The 22,536-nt window shown below is 34.5% G+C and overlaps 1 protein-coding gene and 1 long non-coding RNA gene across 2 annotated transcripts; both read right to left on the bottom strand.

The window, feature by feature from the left end:
• Positions 1-490: 490 nt before the first annotated feature.
• LOC149151423 (uncharacterized) lies at positions 491-1,626 on the bottom strand. Its single transcript, XR_016263626.1, has 2 exons — positions 1,437-1,626; positions 491-947 (listed from the first exon to the last, which is right to left on the bottom strand). It is a non-coding gene; the product is annotated as an uncharacterized LOC149151423 (long non-coding RNA).
• Positions 1,627-4,059: 2,433 nt separating this feature from the next.
• Positions 4,060-9,948, bottom strand: LOC149151422 (flocculation FLO11-like protein). Its single transcript, XM_089445568.1, has 5 exons — positions 9,223-9,948; positions 8,923-9,037; positions 7,826-7,946; positions 5,332-6,429; positions 4,060-4,901 (listed from the first exon to the last, which is right to left on the bottom strand). The coding sequence occupies exons 1-5, from the start codon at positions 9,422-9,424 to the stop codon at positions 4,458-4,460; spliced, it is 1,980 nt and encodes a 659-aa protein (XP_089301694.1). The 5' UTR covers positions 9,425-9,948; the 3' UTR covers positions 4,060-4,457.
• Between the last annotated feature and the right edge of the window lie 12,588 nt (positions 9,949-22,536).

Genomic DNA, 22,536 nt, shown 5'->3' with positions numbered 1-22,536 from the left:
TATTGAGACTTTCTACATGTACACTTATGACACATATGACTTGCATATGCACAATATTTATAATAACTTTTTTAGTATTTCACTGTCTAAGTTCATAAAAACTTTTTCCATTTGTAAATTATTAATATGCTAAATAAAACTAAAATAACTTATATACACTCGTTCAATACTAAATTAAAAATTTTAATGAATAGAATTACAATGCCCCAACAATTCTTTATAATTAATATAATATAATTTTTTAATCCAATAAACACAAATTTTTGACATCTAGGAAATATAATCTCTAATATTAATAACATTACTAGCCATCAAGATTAATAAACTGACCTACATCGATTAAATAAAAAAGGCTGAGCCGAGCCGCTAAGAGAATGCAATTGGTAATTTCGTGAAGTTGTTTTCATGTTAATCTGTTACAAATTAGAGACAAAATATCTGCGAATAATAGAAGGCATTTGTAGCCATAAGATTATTGTAAACAAACCTATGAAAATAAAAAAATTAGAAAGAAAACTTGTGGTACACGAGTCTTATGCCAAATATCTCTATACTGGACACCATAAAAGTTCAACTAGAAACATGCAGGGAAGCAGAGAACGTGATAAATGGAAATACCATTCTGCAGCAAAATAATGGGCGAAGCACTGAAAATCAATGAATCTATAATAATGGGAGGAGACAATTAAAGGAGAGCTTGTCCACAACTAGTAAGGTATCGAACTACACAAGAGCTTGACATCACCTTTTATATTTATTATTACATATAACTCGACATCTTAAACTAATGCAGACTCTCAAACAAGCTCCCATCTTATACTGCTTGAAACTATGACAGTCCTCTACCACCTCCTTTCTTCTGTTCTCGGTTAGGGAGATAGTTGAAGCACCTGTTTTCATAGTCACCTGGTTAGGGAGATAGTTGAAGCACCTGTTTTCACAGTCACCTGGAAAGGCAGGGGCAATAAGAAATGACATCAATATTAATTGATTCCCAGTTAATTACCACATAATTGAATAGTCTATTGTCACAATCTAGCTTTGATGACCACTATTGAGGGATTGCTGAATATTGTAGTTACCTATTTCTTTAAAGTGCATCTTCACACATTCTTTCAACTATCTAATTCTACCATTGCCTGGATATGGGAGTGGAATTCAATAACCATTCACTGATCATAAAACAGCTCTTCGACAGTGACAATCCTTCATATGCCAACCTTAATATTTGGGATGCTTTTAAAAACTTCCGTTGATGTTTTGGGTTGAATTCTTGGTTGGTTTGATAAATTTTAAAAGTTTTCTCTAAAATGGTTCGTTCACTGGATAGTTAGGTGGAAATTATGGCACAACCTCAGTTTCTGCATCCAGGAGCAAAAATAATATTCTAAAATGCATCAAAGGTAGCAATGAGTGAAAGCAGAACAGCTTTGTACCTTCATCTCAAAAGGGAAATGCAGCATACATATATATTCCTCGTGTGTTGTTCATGTAGTTTGCAATTTTTATTATGTACTGCCCAAACACAAACCCTGCACAAAGCACACCTCCATGAACTGAACCCGGCTATTTGCTAAACTGGGAAATTTCACTAATGAAATTCATAATTGCACACTTTTCACAGATAACAATCATACTTGGATTATTCGTACCATCTTTTGGAATCGTTGACTCAAACACTGGAGATTTAATTGCATTAAAGCCCCAAGGACTCAAAGACTGCCAATAATAAATGACCTTTTATTAAATAAACAAATTAAATTTGCAAAAAGAATCAAATGAAAAGTCATGCTAAGAACCTGCAACATAGAAATATTTTAATAAAAGATGACAAACTAAAAAACAACTAAACAAAGATTTATTATCTATCTTAGAATACTGTTCTGGAGGTCGGTTAGATATTGCATAATGACGATCATAAGGCTGTTTTGTTTCTCTTTTCTGTTTGTGCCAGGATTTTTGAGCTCATACTTCTGAATGACAGAAGGAATGATCAGGCATGGATGGATGTAACTTTTTACCTATTAATAAAAAGTTGCTATTTTTCTGCCGAAAAAAAAACTAAACAAAAGATTTTATTGGTTGTATATACCATGAATGTAAATCGCCCAAATCTCATTATCACATGCACCAAGTGAGAGGGGCTACAAACCTGCAAGATTCAGATGTCAGACACGACAGTTCCAAATTCAATATTCTGGTGTCCATATGACACGTGGGAGTTTTCCATGGAGGATGGTCATCTCCTCACCAAGGAGAGGCGGGGGAGGCCATTGCTTCCCTCAATGTTTCCTAGCATGAAGGTGATGTAAGAATTACGTTAGAAAATTTACTAACTAAAATGACAGCTTCAATGATAACAATTTTCATATAAATAACACCATCTTCCTCAACATTCACCTGATATGTAATCAATTAAGAAGGTTTTTTTCATTGCTTTATGCAACAGAGCTTGCTTGTTATCATTCTGTATTTTATTTACTCGCAGATTTACACCAAACAATTATATTCTACGTGCACATACTTTTGGAGACCAGGGCACAGGCTTGTGCAACAGCTGGAAGGTATCCCCAAATTTTCCCAAGGATGGCAAAGGCTATCAATATGCATCCCACAGCAGAGTAATCAATGTTGTGTAAGCTAGCAGATATACCAATCAAGCTGAAGTACCCTTAAGATCAGATGGTATATCCCAGCATATATGGCATTAATTGCTCTGCTGCAGGGTCAATATTGATAGCCAACAGCAAAGATTATAATAGAATATGTTATTAAAAAATTAAAAAACAGAGATTCTAGAACATGTGACTATGATATAGCTCAATAAAAGTAGCAACTTTTAAATAGTATATCAGAAAGAACTTGTCTGCATAGATACTAAAACCACAAATAGAAAAAGAAAAGGCATGAAAACCTACCAAACATGAGCCAAAACTGTCATGATTACCCCCCTTACGAACACAGTGCATAGCATTCCGCACTGCATAGATGATATTTCTCATGGTCTGAAATTTGAATGTCAAACCAGTGAGTGAATATTTTTCTGGGATAACCAATGCCACATGGGCATTGGCTTGGATAGGAGACAACCAGATGTGTCTCCAAAACCATTGAGGGGCACCTCCCAAACCTCCTCGTTTTGACAGGAAATGTCTAGGGGACAAGGAGGAAGTTCCACCAGATCCTCAGGGATGTCCCCTTCTAAATGGGGACTTTGCCCTACAGTCCCCAAGTCACTGGGAACAAGGAATTGAATGGGATGCATCCCCCATGGATTAGGAAAGGCTCCCATGCAACATTGATTATATTAGGAATTTGTTTATTTATTTTTTGAATATTAAACTATTCTGGCATAGGCTAGTTTACTTCTACCTGAGTGCAGACATGTCCACATGTAACACTATCATAGAAGCATCTGCTACACAAGCATCTCTGAAGAGTTAATCTCCTTCAGTTGATGCAGGTTACTACGGGTTGATGTACACAGTTCTACATATCTAAAGATCAAACCCTGTTTAGCAGAAACTTCCAGGTTAGTTTTGTACCAAAAAGTTCATTACTGACCTGAAAATATTCTATGAAAGACCTATTAATTATGTTATACAAGAATTTTTATTTTTTTACAATGAATGCAAAATCCTATGGTTGCTTAGAATTAAAATATAGGAAAATAGAAGTTTCTAAATTTGAGAAAAGCAGGCATGCCTGTAAACATGTAAAGAATAAGGCTCAATTCCATGTACTGGCACTGCCCACCCTAATTACCAACCACCATATTCCAAATTCCCAGCAAAATTAAAGGTTTACAGACAAAATTGCTACCAATGCTCCCTGTCACACCATATGTTTGTTTTTGCCATACACTAGACTGGCAGGAGTTGTGTTCCTATTCAGTCTTGGCAATGGTTAAATGCTTCTGCCTATGAACCAAGAAACAGAAGCAAACAAATAAATTTTCCTTGTTTTTTTACCATACATTTTCACTGCAAGATGAACCTCCAAAGCGGATTTCCAATGAAACCAGAAGCATTTAAAACATCCACATTTAAAACAACCAACTCCTGCTATGGTGCTTCATTTTCCACCCATTTAATTCAATGCCGGACTAGTTCATGAAAATCAAAGACCTAGTTCATCTAAAGCATCATCCAACATAATGACTGCTCATTCCAACCTAATTTAATTCCAGCAATTGGCCAATATTACACGTCTCTGACATTTAATCCTAATTTTATATACTTGGATTTCTGCAATACTGAATTAGCAGGCACAAAACTAACATTTTGAAACAGTGCTGGCTACTTCTGGATTGTGCTTTTGCAAAAACTGCAGTAGGTTGTACATTAATGATTAGTCTCTGAAGAATTTCTGGTAATAAGACCGTCTTTTAATGAGTCACTGCGATACATTAAGTCCACCAAGCTCTGAAGGTGTAACAATATGTAGGGTCTCTTAGGTCAGTATTCTAATCTGATTTTACTTTCACAATCTGTGCTACCACTTGTTGCACTTACAGGACCTTCCAATGGATCCAATAATTGTTCAAATCCTCGGTTGTACAAGAACGCCTGATCATACTTATCATCTCGAAATTCTGGACTGTGCAGCCAGTTTGTGCTCCCTAGATCTCCCTTGGAAAGAATGCTACCTTGCTGACTTGTTGGGGAGGTTCTACTACCCCTCTCACTTCCAAAATCATCATCATCCAATTCACTCCCTTCTGGACCTAGAGCAATGCTTGCACTATGCTCTGAACTGGCATTGCTGCTTGTTGCCACTGGAGAGTCAGATATACTAGTTGCCCTGCTTCTAGGAGCACCTGATCGGACACTGTATAGAGATGATGTTGGAATGTTGGTCATCAAGGGACGCAAGCTATTGGGTGTACTTCGCCGTATATCCTGAAAATAACCAATGAGTTAGTATTCTTCATTTAAGAAAAAACCATATAGGAACTAGGCTTTCACAGCTCTACAATATCGTATCCGTACAACTAAGGCTCTACAATATCTATCCATAAAACTAAGGCTCTCAGGCAATGCACATTGCCATCATCAATGGGCAGTCAAATTTTGCAACGAATGCTAAAATCTGAGATTTGTCATACAAACAGAACCCTAGATACAAATCTTCAAATAAGCTTCAATTCCAAAGCATAACATCATACCATGTGTCTTAAAGCCATATCCAAAGGTTTATCATCAATGGGCAGTCAAAATTTTCAAATAATAATAAAACCTGAAATTTGTCATACAAACAAATGCCCATACACAAATCCTCAATTAAGCTCCAATTCCAAGAAGTTAGAAACACACAAGCATAACATCGTACCATGTGTCTTAAAGCCATATCCAAAGATTTTTTTGAGAGCGTCCTTCCAAAGCCTGTGCTATCTGGAGATAATACTGGCTTCACTGGCCGTTTAGCTTGTGTTGTAGATGAGATAGACCTCACAGATGATTGATCTTCCTGCTGTTTTGGAGCAGCTCTTCTTGCATTCAACACCTTTTCAACCATCTTGCTGCCAATTACACCTGACACTGCAACGTTATTACCAATACTATGTGATTTGCTAGATTGTACACTGGACCGGTCACTGTTCTGGCTGTCATTTGAAATTCTTCCCCTTGTGACACTTGGAGAGCATGACTGTCTTCTTGGCCTGCTACTTGCAATGGGTGCCTCATTAGCAGATCGTGCAGCACTTGGAGCTCCAGGTCTACCTCTTGTAGCTGAAGGAGGTCGCTCTGGCATAGTAGTCCTTAAATTTGGAGGTGCATCAAGTGAAAAACCAGGGATTGCTGCTGGTTGCCAAGGTTGTGATTTTAAAGTAGGAGAACTTCCTCGTGAAGGAGCTGAATTCCTGGAAGGCATTGAGGTTGACTTTCCAACAGAAGAAGAACGGGCTGGTGGTGGACCAGAATTACTTTGGTTGAGGTTTGGAGTTGATGGACGCCTTGTTGGTGTGGAAGGTCTTGATGATGGCCTTGTTGCAGGAAGTGTAGACCTTGTTGCAGGAAGTGTAGACCTTGATGTGGGAGTAGAAGGCCTTGATGCAGTCATTGAAGCTCTTGATGCAGAAATTGTAGGTCTTGATGTAGGGGTAGAAGGCCTTGATGCAGTCAATGAAGACCTTGATGCAGGTGCTGCTGGTCTTGATGCAGGTGCTACTGGCCTTGATGCAGACACTGCTGGCCTTGATGCAGGCACTGCCGACCTTGATGCAGGTACTGCTGCCATTGATGAAGGAACAACAGACCTTGAGGTAGGGGTGGAAGGCCTAGATGAAACATGACCAGTACCTGTGGACATTGTTGGTCTCTTACTTACTGTGTTGAGAGAATTGTTTGACAAAGAAGAGGCTGTTTGGCGTGAAGGGAAATTATTGCGCACAACCTTCGATGTTGGTTCCAACCCTGGGTTCAAGAGCTGCACATTTAGCAATTGTGCTATTCAGTAGTTACAAAATTACCCATGCATTGAGTTGAAAACAAGCTTGCATCTAATTATTACAAGATAAATGCTAGAAAGAAGGTGATAAAGATCAAGTAAAATACACAATGTCGGTAAAATTTGAAAATAATGTTAGCCAAGAAAAACAGATCATCTTAGAGACTTCAGGAGCAGACATAGAACATGATATTTATCTTTCCCACATACTGCATTTCCCAGGAAAACACACCAAGCACTTCCCCTCATTCTGAGGATGGTACCTAGGGTAAGCCAGATTCTGTTGAAGCCCAAAACTTTGTCATGTCACTTAGGGAGTAGAACCAGGGTGGGGAAGAACACACTCCATCATACAACCACTTGGGCTAGACCCAAGGGCCATAATGTCAAAAACATACTCCTTCAATTACAGTTAATAATAAATAAGAGCAGCACTGAGACAAAATTCAATAATGATCAGAAAACTCAAATCAAATTTCCTGAAAATAACAGCAGAAACTAACATATCAAAACAGCCCTTTTGTTGTTTGTGCTACTCTCTCTATCAAGTTTCAACACATTTTTTTTTCTTGTATTTGGGTTTTTACATGATCAGAAACAATGAGCAAAATGCAAAATTTCCAAACATTTGGCCGAGGGAAACGACTAACGTTATTTGCCATTTGGTTACTTTTTATTACAGAATGATTTTTCTTGTTGCAAGACTTTCAATTTAGGCCCCTGCAATGTATTTTTCCTGCTGAACCCCTTCTAAATAGTTCCCCTGATTTCAATGTGCAATAAAACTTCTACCAAACACTTTTACAATTTGAAATCCTTAGAATGCAACAACTTCTGTTAGTATTCATCCTCAGCATACATCATACAAATTACAATAGAAGTGGCCTAGATTCGTTGGTGCCAGGTGACCTCAGAACAAAACAAAATACAGGTTTGAAAATCATGAACGTTCTTGCTCAATATAAGATGGAAATCACACCATTTAAGCAAATGAAGAAATGTCTGATGGAGAATATCTAAAAAATAAATAGATAAAGTGATACCAGGTTTAATTTCAGGCATTGGTAACCAAATATTCAGTAATATAAGAGCTCATGCCAAATGAAAATAGATCTGAAATTTTAGTCATTTCTTGAGTCAAGTTACCAACACCATTTCTTTGATAAAAAGTCATACTGCTGCTAAACTGGGTTAAGTATATAATGTATTACAAAATTTCAAATTTCAAATAAAATCTATTTGCCTAGAAAGGTTGAAGGTCAAGGTCACGCATAAATAGAGCAACAATACTAAGTATTTAGTTTTACTTTCAAGCATAAGAATAAGGAACCTTTAGAAACTACCGACATGAAGTATTAGTGCATTGAATACTTACTCTAGAAGACTTCAAATTGGGTGGTGGCTTGAGTACAGGTGTTCCTCTTTGATCCATAGGAATGGCTGGTATCTCCATTTCCAATGAAGTAAAAAGAGGTGTACCAGGTGGTGTGAGAAGCCTGTGGTGAAAATAGTCAGAAAAGTCCAAATCAGATATAGCTTTTGTACAACAGGCAAAATTTTAAAATCCATCAAATAACTTCATCTTGTAAAATGATCAAATTGTAAATGGACTAGGTGTTTCACTAGAAAAGTCACAAATATACCAGAATTGTTAAAATATACCAGAATTGTTAAATTTGTTGATTTTTTTTTCAAATTATCCACTTGCCAAGTTTATGGCTGAAATATAACTCTATGATTATTAGGCACCCAAATTTCTCCTCTCGCTTGAAACGTATGCAATAACCACATACAAATTTTTATTGTATCAGTTTATCTGCTTACAAATTCACCCATAGTAATCTCATGGACAACAAGGCTTTTTCAAATCACACCGCATAAAAAGAATGGAGGGTGAAAAATAGAGCCTTATTAGTTTGCCTTTTCAAGTAAAGATCCATTAGTTCATCTATTTAGGCAAAAACCCATTAGTTTGTCTCTGCATGTCTTAAAAAGAATGAGCACTTTCGCTATAAGAAAAATGGTCTTGTTTCTGGAATAAGAATGGAGGGTGAACAATAAAGTCTTATTAGTTTGCCTTTTCAAGTAAAGATCCATTAGTTCATCCATTTAGGCAAAAACCCATTAGTTTCTCTCTACATGTCTTTAAAAAAATGAACACTTTCGCTATAAGAAAAATGGTCTTATTTCTGGAATAAGAACATTCTCTATTGTCCAGCTATCGAATCTAATAACTAGCTACTTATGAAATAATAAACTATAATCCTCATTTCAACCAAATTTAATGTTTCATGGTAGTTCTAACTTAACATATCACAACCAACACACCTCTCAACCTAGTTTGATGTCGGCCTTGTGACTAGCATTATCCATTCAAAACCAGATCATTGTGCCCTAAATGTTTTGTAAACTAACCTAACCCTAGACTCTGAATAACAGTATTGCATAAACAGAGGAATGCATTCAACTCACCAGTCATAATCATTCTTATCTCCATCTGCATTCAACAAGTCATCTGCCCTGCTTTTTGGCAAGGGGGTAGACGGTGTTATTTTGTATATGGGTGAGCTGCTAGGCTTGACCGTGGCTGCAAACATGACCACAGAAAACAAATTTCTTCAACACAACAGACAAATGTCACAAGTGGGTTTCTGAATTTCAGTCAAACTATAAACCCATTATCATTATAAGTACTACTAGTCATTGTTCTCACTTAGCAATTTATTGATCTGTGGTAAGCAAAACATAGAAGAGAAAGTATGAGATGTATACCAAGGGGTGGTTCGAACTCGTCCGAGTTGGGAAGGAGCAGAAGCGTGTTCCGCTCCTTTTCTCGTTTGCGCATCTCGTGAAACAAGGCAAGATCATCGTCCTTCTCTTTGACCAAACTGGAGTTGAGACTACGCACCCGCCTGTGCTGCTGCTGCAGCTGCATCAGGTAAGCGGAGTCCGCGGAACTCGAACCCCGATTCATAGCTCCCTCGCTCACTGGATCATGCCCGCCGAGATCTTTCCCTTCTTCAAATCCCTCTTTCTTGGATCCCCAGATGTTGACTTTTTCTTAGCTGCTCCTTCAAAATGCAATCATATCTTTCAGATAACCCACCATCAAATGCGCCGAACATGAGCAGGGAGAGATTCAGAAGGAGGGAGGGACCCTGGAATTTATTGTTTATGGTTCTATAAGCGGAATACTGTGACTTGGGTACTCCAAATACTTGCCATTCCTGCAGCTTCCCACTTCCATTCACTTCATACCCTTCAATGAAATGCATATGTAGTCTCAACTAGCCTAGATCCATTTTATTTTAATCTTGCAACCTTATGGAGTCCAGAGTCAAAATCAGGACCCGAACCCATGAGTTTGATCGTTGTGAATTTATTTGAAAATAAATCTAATTTGATATCTCTTCTCAATGTTCGGAGAGTCAAAATCAGGACCCGAACCCCATGGTTGCGATCATTCTGAATTTTGATTTTAAGGTTCTCACTGCTGAGAATAATTCAAAGTGGATTTTATATTTTCCCAAGTAATTTAACATATATCATTCAGATGTAGCCGATGGTTGGAAAATCCACGGTATTCCATTTTTTTAATATTTAATTAAATTTTCAAATTTATTATCAAAACAAAAATAATAATAGAGAAGTATCTTTTTAATATTTAATTAAAATTTCACATTTATTATCAAAACAAAAATAATAATAAAGGAGCCGGTCTAACTCAATCAACGTATTAAAAAAAAAAAAAAAAACTTTGAAAATGGTGAATATCAACCCAATAAATAAATAAATAATTTTAATAAAATAAATTTTAATTTTATATAATAAATAAATATTTTCACTATTATGTTAAATTGAATTGAAATTTTTGTTATATGATTTAATTAGTAATAACAAAATACATGCAATATGTTAAAAATTCAATTTTGTTATAGGTTTTAATTAATAATTAAATACATTGCCATCTATTAAAAGATTGAAATTTTAATATGATTTAATAAATGATAATAAAATATTAATAATATTTTGATAATTTTGTATAATATAAAAAGATAAATAAATAATTTATATTAAATTATTTGAGAAAATATCATTTATAAAAAGATGTAAAATTTTTATATAAATTGTTTGTCTAAGTAACATTTCTTTTCAACTTGCCCACGAGGCTTTGGATTGACGGTGAATGGATGCGCTGTTAAGGCACTCCTTGCGATAGGTCACTGGTTCAAATCCCCCGTGGGTGCTTAGGTTAGTCTTAACTAGAAAAAAAAAAAAACATTTCTTTTCAACTTGCTTTATACTTAATAATATAAAATATGAAACATAGTTTTACTAAGTTTGACACCCTAAGTATATTTTAAGAATTTTTCCTTATAAAAATTATAATGATTTTGATTTATTTTTTTAAACATAACATTTTATGGAAATTTATAAATGTTTTTTACATTTATAAATGGTATTTTAAGTAATTTTGTCCTTATACATTAGTGCAATGAATTTATAGAGATTCAAATTGAATACATGTTAAAAAAAATTAGCTAAATATTTAATAATATTGATGATGTAAAAATGATAATTTGAACAACAATTAACTGAATTTTTGGTTGTTTGTCTCATATACTTTATTGATTTGAAAAGTATTTCAATTTCATTATTTGTTATTGGTCAAAGAAAACAAAGTATCATTATTATATTGAGATTTTATTCTATGTTAATCTTTTCCCTTTCTAATTATACCTATGTCTCAAAAGATATGTAGTATTGGTAATTCTAAATATACCATAATCTCGCGACAAAATTGATTTATGTATAAAAGTTAACTTTAAAGTGTGAGTTTTGTCCTTATCATTTTCAATACTACACTATGTAGATTTTTTTTTAGATTTTTTTGAATCATTTTCAATACTACACTTTGTAGATCTTTTTGTAGATTTTTTGAAAATGAAGCTTTCATATTTTTTAAGTTATCTTATATTTATAATTCAAGTTTTATAAATAAAATATAATAAAAAATGCAATGTTATATTTTGTAATTATAATTTTATAAATATGATAAAAGTGTTATGTAATATTTTGTGGGTGCTTTTATATTAAAAATAAATAAATCAATCAAAATAATGTAATTTGTGATTTTAATTTATAAATATGTGTATCAAAATATTTATTTTGAATCATATTACTTTATAGATAGGTTTAATCTTTCATAAAGAATAAATAATTAAGGTAAATTTAAAAGTTTATTTTTCTTTTTAAAATGTGTTATGGATAGGATTATTGTTTAATTACAAGTATTAAATGACTCTAACTATTAATTAGATGAAAGTAGCATTCAAATACTTGGTTTAGTACAAGTTGCTCAATGGCTTAAAGAGATAGATGTTTTGTTCCACGGAACCAACTTTATATATGTTTTTAAGGAACTGGATTCGCACACACTTTATATATGTTTTTAAGGAATTGAATTTACACACTCACTTAATGAAGCTTTTAATCTATAAATTAAGTATCGCCATAGAATAATTCTAAGAGAAATAATTAGTTTTATCTAAATATATTATTTTAGGATTGTGATATTTAAAGACTTTATCACCATGTTAATACTTTTACATCTTAGATATTTTATTTGGAATAATAACACTTTCAATATCTTTCTGTTTTTTACCACCACAAGAAACACAATATGTGAGGTCAACTCCTTCAACCACTCTCAATATCTTATTAAACAACTCTAAATTATACTATATTATTTATATATATATATAAACATAAAATAATATAAAGAACAATATGTAATGTCATGCTTTGTGGATTGATTTGTATATATACATATGTGTGTGTTTTATTAAACAACTCTAAATTATTATATATATATATATATATAAAATAATATATAGAACAATATGTAATGTCATACTTTGTAGATTGATTTGTATATATATGTGCATGTGTTAATTGGGTTATAATTATTTTGCCCACCTAGGTTTAAATCCTTGTTAATGACATCATGAATTATAATACTTTAATCTATATTGTTAAAATAGCTATGTTCATATGTGTGTGAGATTTGTATTTTATTTTTCTAAATAGTTCAAGGACCTGGAGATTGGTGACCACTACGTCCATGGAATATTTGTACTAAGTAGATCCATCTGGAGAGATTACTTTAATAACATAGACTCATCCAATTATGTTAACTTTATATATATATAAACAATTTTATTATATATTTATATTTTCAAATTTTAATAATAATAATAATAATAATATCCATTTTTAAGGTCACAGCCAATCCAGACACCAAATTGATATATGAAACCCTTTTGTATAATAATAATATAAGCGTTTCCATCTCAAACATTTTAAATGAAATGATCTTAAAATATCTGCCCAAAAATTTTACACATTTTAAATTAAGTTTGTGTACCAGCATGTCTAGGTCCAAAGTGAAGTGGTCTTAAGTTCCATGTGATTTGTAATTTTTGTAATAGTGATGGGGTGGAATGATGGTGATGTCCCATGGGCATCACATTTCAAACTTTTTTCTTTTCAGATTTGTGGGTCTTCACATGAAAAGATAGTCTATCTAGTCAAAGGATTTCACATGGATGTCACCGTAGAAGATTGGGTGGTGGAGCCCACTTTGCAAATGTTTAAGGAGGTGGAAGCCCGCTGCAATACGTAAGCTGTCCCAATCAAATCATTACTTAAACGGAAACCGTAAGTACACCCTAAGTGGGACCTTAATAATTGCTCTTCTTTTTGTCTCATGTATTGTTATTATAGGTTAACATTCATAAAATTAGTTAGAATGTGGGGTCTGTTCTTTAATTGCGAAGGCTTCCCCACTAGTTGCTCTTGTTTTTTTTCAATTATTGTTATTAATAAATGTTAATTAGGATAAACGTGGCCGGAGGAGACTCATGCATTGAATAGGATATTAAGGTTTTTAATATCACCGTACCTAATAAAAATAAAAATATTAATTATTTGTAAGAGTATTTTTAATAAAATATTAATTTTTAATTATATATTTATATATTTATTTATTTAAATTATTTTTTAAACAGGCATATATTTGAAATTTTAAATGTATATGAGATCTAATTTATATGATTGGGTGTAATTTAAATATTATATATATATATATATATATATATATATATATTTATTTATTGGTTGAATTATTATTGGGATAAGTTGTGTTTGAATTTAGTTAAAAGTTGTTGAAATAATAAATTTGATGGGAAGGAGTTTGTTAAAAGATTTAGGTTTGGTTAACAAATTGTTTTTTAATAGATTTTCCGTGTTTTCATTAAAAAAAGAATTAAATTTTTTTTATAATTATGAATTTGTTTATGTATTTAAAAAAAAATTATATCCTGGCAGTTCAATTGTTGATCGAAGTAATGTGAAATTTGTGTTCAGTTTATAGAGGAGGTAATGTGAAATTCTTCATCCGTCAATCTATAGAGAGGAGAACAAGTAATATGACCCAGATATATAATGGTAATAGTCGGAATCAACCATATATTATGCCTTGAATACGAAATTGACCTAATTATTTATTTCTCTGGATTAAAAAAAATCATATAATAAAAAAAATTTCTCTAGGTTAAAATAAAATCACATAATAAAAAAATTCTTATAAAAAATATTATATATATATTATAATTAATTATTAATTTATATTCATTTTTATTTTAAATTTTTATTTTTTAAATATTTGTTTGGGATGAAATTACCAAATGTGATGGTCCTTTATTATAAAATCCCCTATTTTTACGAGATAAAATTGTTAGGGTCATTTAATTTTGCACATCATTATTTGAACCCTTCTCGGTATTTTTGTCGTAGCCTAGATTTAGTTAGGGTGTTAATGAGACGAGGGAGCATTACAATTATTAATTTTCTAAACTTTGTTAAAAGTTTATTAATGTTAAATTGTTACTTTATAATGATGGAAAAAATATTTATTAAGACCAAATTGATTTATATGTTTAAAATTTGTAAAATTGTATTTATTTTAAAAAGTAAAATTATCATATTTTTATATATATAAATAATTATGTTTACAGAGTATGGAGTAAACAGTGACAGGATGTTTTGTTAAGGCATTTTATGGTGTAAAGGTCATTCATACTTTGTGGGTAAAAATCCAGCCATGTTAAGGGCTAGTGTGGCCTAGGCCAGGTGTGATTCCCGATTTATTTTGATGGCTTAGATGCCCCTAAGTCATGGGTACTCAAGCCACATCATGCTAGTCATCTTAAAACTCACATAAATAAACTAGCAAAAATGATATTAATCCTGAAAATAAAAACAATTATCATATAAAAGCATGTTCCATCTGGAGATTGAAGAGGGAGGATTGCGAAGATGGCATGGGCAGCTAGGGTTTGCCAGCTTTTAGAAGCCGAGCAGGTTGCTGCCACACTGGTAGTCTGCGGCGCAACAACCTTACCCATGACCATGGGTCGGCCCCGGTTACCTTGATGGATGGCATTGGCTCGCACCTTGGGGCCCTCGCTGGAAACGACCGAAAGCCCTGATTGAATCCCCAAAAGAGATCAAGAACGGTGAAGGCCTTGTTTTCTCAATCAAACTTATGTATTGGGTCCGCTCCGCTTCAGACGAAGGGTCGCAAAGCACCTGTGGGTTAATATGTGAAGGCTACTGCGCTTGGGTCTTCTCAACAGAGACGACGAGATGGAAGCTAAAATATGGCGGCCGAGGAACTACAAAAATATCTGAAAACGTTATTCACGCCGAAGCCACTCCCAAACCCATCGATCTGGGCAGTAATGGAGTACGTGGATTATCAGGAATTGTGCAGGACGAGGCGGTAAAGCAGCCAATCATTTGGCAGCACAGTGCACCAGCGTTTGAACTCCCAAAGGCAGATCGACCTCCACAAAGGCCATGGACGACCTCTCCCCACCTGAAACAAGGCATTCCTTACAAATCAGGACTAGGGATCTTCGTTAAGGGCAGTCAAGTCGCAGATCAGCTCAAACATTTGCCAGATCCGGCTACCTACAAACCTCCTTCCTTTGTTTTTTATCGTTAGCAAACTCGACGGTCACGGCAGTGCAGGAGCGGGTATGGGGCTACCGTCAAGGGACTCTCCACTTAGATCTACCACCCAAACCAGAACAAGATCCCTACGATGGCAAGATCTGTATAGACACAACACTGGAATGGGAAGTACCACACCCAGGAGGTCTCTTGGATCCCATAAGAAGGTATCTGAAAACAGGCATCGCCAGGCATAATAGCCCAGATAGGCTAAAACAAGAACCAGACAGAGCAATGACATGCACAGAACCATTAGATAGCCCAGACCTGGCGAAGCACGACCCAGATAGAGCACTGATATGCCTAGATCTGTCAAATTCGGGCACATGGGCAACAGATCGAGCCCTTCCTCAAACAGACCCACACTCTACAGAGGCAGACCTGATACAAATTTTCATCAAAACCCTGGAAGGCATGCATCTTTGCTGGAGGATCTGGAAGGGGAGGAGGATCCAGGATTTAAAGTATAAAATCCAGAACCACCTCGGTATACCAGCATGCAGGCAAAATCTGATCTTTTCAGGTCTTAGTTTACAAGATAACCACTCACTTCAGGATTATGGAATTGCCACAGACTCAACCATCGTGATCAACTTGCGACTGAGGGGTGGATGCTCTGGAACTAACTCAAAGAGCACAGGCTCTTTTAAGGATGCAGTCAAAGGAAAGGAAAAAGCACAAACCAAACCAGCACCACTGCCCGAGCTACCAGGGCCCTACATTGTAGAACAAAAATCTGAGAATCCCACTCTCACCATCGCAATGCCTGAGGTAAATGATTTGTACACAGATCTCTATTCCAAAGCAGTTATATGCAGATTTAATGGTTTCTAGCCTAAATATGATGTTTTGCACCAATGGATATATGTTGCATGGTCACCAAACTATGAAATATATTTATGCCCCAAGGGGTTTTTTATAGTCAGATTCACAACAGTACAGGAAAGGGAACATATCCTCAACAAGGGACCATGGTTCTGGGGTAATGCAGGACTCTTCATGACCCCTTGGTTTCTAGAATTCGATGCCAACACAATGGTGGTAACAAAGATGCCAGTTTGGGTCAGGTTGCACAACCTTCCATTACACTTCTGGCACCATAATGTTTTAATAGCCATAGGGAACTCCCTGGGAAAGTTCCTTAAGATTGACGAGGACAGACTTACAAGGGGAATATTTACATTTGCTAGGATTTGCATTGAAGTAGATCTCAGCCAGGGACTACCAGACAGCATCACTTTGAATTTCAATAATACACAGTGGACTCAACCTTTAGATTATGAAAATACAACTTTCTGATGCCGTGGATGTCTACAAACTAGCCACCTCCATAGTGCATGTCCACAAGCAAAACAAACCCCCAAATGGAACAAGAAGCAACAAAAAAAGCCAAAAGGATGGCAATATACAACCCCTTTGGATGAAGAAGTAGAAAAAACAGAAACAACAGAATATAAAGCAGAAATGGATGTACAAAAGGCCCAGAACAGCACACTAAAGGAGGACAAAGAACCCAACAACCCTTTGCAGCAACAAGAATCCCAACTAATGGAAATATCTAGCAACAAGCGAACTCATGCATCAGAAGGATCTGATTCTAACAAGGACTCTCCCATAAATACAAATGAAAATCAACTATCCATTGTAACCGCCACTCCCAACACTGGAGGTTGGCGAAAGGTGGAAAAAAAGAAAGGGAGAAAAGAATAGTTTTTTTTTTTTTTTTGTATTTTTTTCTTTGTATGTTTTCTGTGAAAACAGGAAACCATATGCATATGCTTTTTAGCATCTACAACATGTAATTTTGTCTCTATGAATAAAATTACGATTTTTTCCAAGGTGAAAAAAAAAGCATGTTCCATCTTTTCGATTATTTAAATTATAATTATTTGAAATTTTATTTATTAAAAAATATTATCACATTTTTATAAATAAAACTAATTTTAAAAACAAAATTAATCTTCATATAAAGCATGTATCGTCCTCTCACTCATTTGGATTATAGTTATACAAATATTTTATTTTAACTTTAAATGATTTCTTTTGTAACCAAACGAATTGCCAATTGGGCGAATTTTGTACTCGCCTGACACAGGTGAATTATGGTCGCTACAATTATACCTCGGGGTCTATGACCCGTCCTCTCCATAGATCAAGTTACTTCTAGGGGATTGAACTTTAAATCTCTTAGTTTACATGATTTCATATCACTTCCATCACCATTTGAACTGCCTCGGGAACTAACTTTAAATGATTTTATTATTATTATTATTATTTATGATTTTATATTATCTCACTGATTATTGTTAATGAATTTACAGTATTTTAATTATATTTTTTTTAAGAAATGATTATGTATTCTATTAAGAAAATTGGTTTGAAGGCAAGTACATTTTACAAATTTTTCCATGAAATGCACATTGTTATGACCATCTCGTCCAAAAGATCAAAATACATCTCTCTATGTTGTCCTATGTTTTGTAGCTTACTATATAAAACTGTTGGATTCCACACATTCTCCAAAAAAACCCTCCAAAAACTAGAAATCTACATAACATCGATAAAATCTAAATAAGAAGGGAACTACATAATTCCTAGAACTTGGTTCCCCTGCACTTCTTCTTTTGTCTACTTGCCCTTAGATGGGTTGCCTTCCTGTGTTGTTGTCGCCATCGCAACCACCAGATAAGTATTCATGAAGCGATTTGAATTCCATCCGCTCTACGTTACTATCATTGAAAGGAACCTGGTCATCTGCACCACACTGATTTTCCCTCTACAAGTAATCCAAGTGAAATTTCACCATGTCCATGGCCAATTGAAGCCTATCAAGTTTGAGTTCAAGCAAATTCATCCTCAAAGTTTTCCTCTCTACCTCTCAAAGAATTATCCTTCATATAGAGCCAACTCCAGAAGCAATGGCGAGGTTGGTCAATGCAGTTCCAAAATTCCCATTCGCCATAATCAGGAGCCCCTAAACTTCATATATATACCATTATACTTTCTCACTGCGATTTTGTCTCATTCCATCCCGCATTAATGGAAGCATGCCTCGCCAACCACTTGCATAGTTCATTATGGAAATCAAATGAATCCTCTGAAATTGATGAAAATGGGTCTATCACCTTGAGAATTGATATTGTAGAATGAAATTTCACACAAACTACCTGCTCCAGTTTCCTTATCCACATTACTCCATCTATCATGTGTCCTATTTGAAGGGATGTTCTTTTCCTATCTGTCAAAAATGGCACAAGTCTCCATATCTTTCCAGAGCTTTCGTTGCGGGTGTTTGAGACTGCCTACTTGATTATGCACTATAGAATTAAATGTGTTGATATGCATCCATGTCTCTAACTTCGCTTGCTCTGAGAATTTAATTGATTTAACATTGCATGTCATTATTATGGAATGTCTTTGATTATAATAATCTCGTTTTCATATTTTATTTCTCTTTATGCTAGCTGTAAACCTTGGTTGGCCAGGGAGTTGACAACTTCATTTAAAATCCTTCTTATATGATAAAAGGATATTGAATCAGATGTTTCAACCAACATCTTTATTCGATGAAGAATGGTAAGGGAAAATGTTTCATCGTTCTTCTTACATTTAGATGCTTGTTGAATAACAAGCTTTAAATCTCTGAATATTGATAGATGACAAACTCCTCTAGAGAGCGCAAGGTCCAAACCTTGCCATAAGGCAAAGTACTCAGCTTGATTGTTTGTTGCAACACCTAATCCCCATGCATATTGAGACTCTCTTTCATCGATAAAGCGATAAAAGACCCCTCCCACTCCAAACTCCCTAAATATTTTAATTATTTTATTAAATATATAAATAATAATTTTAATTTTTATTATTATATATTTAAAACATTTTATAATAAAAAAATTATACATATATTTATATATTACTTTATTTAAATTAATAATAACAAATACAATATATATAATTTTATTTTTATTATTAAAAATATATAAAATATTTTTTTTAATCATTTACATGAAAGAAATTATAAACACAAAAATCCTTAGAAAACTAAAGAAACATTCACTTCTATACAGAAAAATGGGAATCATCAGACATAAAGATCCTAACATTACAACCATTCTCCACCTTTTAGTTAAAAAAAGAAAGGAGATCTTGTGAATAAAATATGCCCATGTGTTGGAATCCATGTGATTTCCTAATGGTGATCCCTTCTAAGACCCTTTGATATTGTTTGCCCATTTTATCTCATCTTTCTTTTGTGACACTCCCTAGTCCATCTACACCTAAGCACCTAAGCGTAAGCCCACTTTGTCTGGTTACCAAATTCTTTATTCCATTCTTTTATTTACAAAACCCACTTTTCAAATACATTAGAATTTTTAATTCAAAACTTTACCTCAATGGATTTTTCCTCCACTCATTAGCTTGTGATCATTCTCTAAGCTACTATATTTATGTTCAAAACCCATATTTCAAAGCCCATATTTCTAAGGTATTAGAGTTTCCAATTCAAAACCTACCTTACCTTTAGTGGTTCTGTCACTAATTAGTCAGTGAACATTCTCTAGGCTATTGTCCTCATGCCCAAAAGCCACCTTTTAGAGGAATTAAAATTTCCAATTCAAAACCTTAGCCTTAGTGGTTCTCCCACTAATATTCTTTAATTATTTGCAATGTTCCATGAATTTTAATTTTACTATTTTATTTATTTGAATTTAATTATTAGTATTGTCGCATTAATTTTAATTTTATTATTTTATTTATTTGAGTTAAAAATGGTAAAAATAAGTTATTTTTTTATTTAAATGTTTTAAAGATTTTTTCATATTAATTAAAATTTATTTAATATTTTAATTTAAATTAAATATTTGTCATTATAATGAAAGTGTAATATGGATAAAAATATATTTTGTAATTTAAATAGCTTAAATACTTCTAAGTCATTGTTACTCAAGTCATGTTGTATTAGTTATTAGAGAATCACATAAACTAACCAAAAAAACAAAAACAAAAGAACATAAGCAATTCTCATATAAAGCATGTTCCATTTTTTCAATTATTTAAATCGTAATTATTTGAAAATTATATTTATTAAAAAATATTATCATATTTTTATAAATAAAACTAAATTTAAAAATAAAAACAACATTCATATAAAGCATGTATCATCCTCTCACTTATTTATATTATGATTATAAAAATTTATTTATTTATATTATGATTATAAAAATTTATTATTTCAAATATTATCATATAAAGCATGTATCATCCTCTCACTTATTTAAAAACAAAAACAACATTCATATAAAGCATGTATCATCCTCTCACTTATTTAAAAACAAAAACAACATTCATGTAAAGCATGTATCATCCTCTCACTTATTTATATTATGATTATAAAAATTTGTTATTTTAATTTTAAATGATTTTTTTTCTCTTTTCTTCCTATTTGCAACAATCAAGGAAGAGGTACATAGTCAACATAGTCAAGATAAATATTACATAGGAAACTCCAAGGGAGCACTACAAAGGCAGTTCACCAAGGAGCATCATGCATCATGTCAATGAGACTTGAACCTCAGTAGAGAGATGTAACATCCCCCGGTAGACCTCATGAAAAAATACATAGGGTTATAAACTTTTTACAAGATTTACTAGCATGTAATATTCTCAATCGCTTTCCCCGATCGGGGTGCGAGTCCACCCTAATGGGCTTGTAAAAGCCCAGGGATTAATGTGGCTCATTAAGAGCGTCACAACCACCCTCTGCATGCAGCCAACACTTGGAGCGGTGGCGGAAAGCATGTGAGGGTTAATGCATGGGAGAGGTAGCATGTTAAGGACAGTTGGAGAGGGTAAAACTTTGTTTGGATTGTTGAGGAGAGTAGTGTGGGTGCTTTTGATCCTGTGGAACAGGTGGGCGAGGGGAACTCAGGACAGATAGAGGCAGTCGGCATCCTCAAAATTTGGTAGTGAATCCTGGTATGTTATCGGCCTTCAACCTGCAATTTTAGTTAGAATGGAGCAGTGTATTCAGCCTTGGGTCGGGGAATTGAATGTGTCTAGGCTATGGGGTGACGGGTTCTGGAAGGGTCAGAGGCATGGCCTCACTGGGCTCTAGGTCAGGTCAGTGTCCATAGTTCTGTTGTCCCTGTGTCAATGGAATTCGGGATTTGTTTGTCTCTCATGGGTGCATGCATGGTTGAGATGGTCAAGCGTAGGGAAGGTGGAAATTCCCCATCCATGGGGCTGGAAGAGTGGTTAGGGGGTTGGGTCTGCTGAGAATGTGGGGGGGGGGGGGGATTCAACTTGTTGCAGTGTAGGGAGAGCTAGAGGCTCAAGAAATCCTAGATATACCATCTAGTGGTAGAGAGGCGAAGGTAGAGAAGCTTGGTCGGTCAATTTATGGGTCAGTCTGGTCTTATGGTATCGAATTTCCTGGGTTGGGAACCTCTATGTGAATGGAATTCATCTCAAGTATTGGTGGTGGGTTTGGATTGACATCATTCAACTTAAGCCAGCTATGGAAAAAAGGGTCTTGAATCCCACTGCCTGGGCATTTTGTATGGGGTCGCTAAGCAAAGGGTTCAACGGGCTATGGGCTCAATCCTGCGGTTGGCTCGAAACCCATTTCAATTCCTGTGATTATGTCTGGTGGATGAATTCAAGTAATGTTGGGAATTGTTGCTATACTACTGATGGCATGGTAACTATGGGCATGGCCAATCTGTTTAAGCTTTGCACTGGGCAAAGGAAGGCATGAAAAAATGGTGGCATTAGAATCATATGTTGGCATACAATAACTTGGACAGTGGAATAGGTTCCTTACTTGATTGGTGTCTTTTGAATTTGAAGCGGGTCTGTAGTGGAGGCGCGACCTCTGGAAGCATCAAGCACCCAACCTGCAGCCCTAGGCTGGTGGAAACCTGAGAGTGCAGGAAAAAAATGAGCGCTTGACAGATAGCGGCAACAAAATGGCTCGAGTGAAGGGTACAAAGAACAACAAAGGTGGAA

The sequence above is a fragment of the Pinus tabuliformis genome, chromosome 9 (assembly GCF_031772625.1).
Source record: "Pinus tabuliformis cultivar Carrire ecotype Pingquan chromosome 9, CPIR1, whole genome shotgun sequence".
In the NCBI taxonomy this organism is placed as follows: Eukaryota; Viridiplantae; Streptophyta; class Pinopsida; order Pinales; family Pinaceae; genus Pinus; species Pinus tabuliformis.
This window is presented reverse-complemented; position numbering and strand designations above follow the sequence as displayed.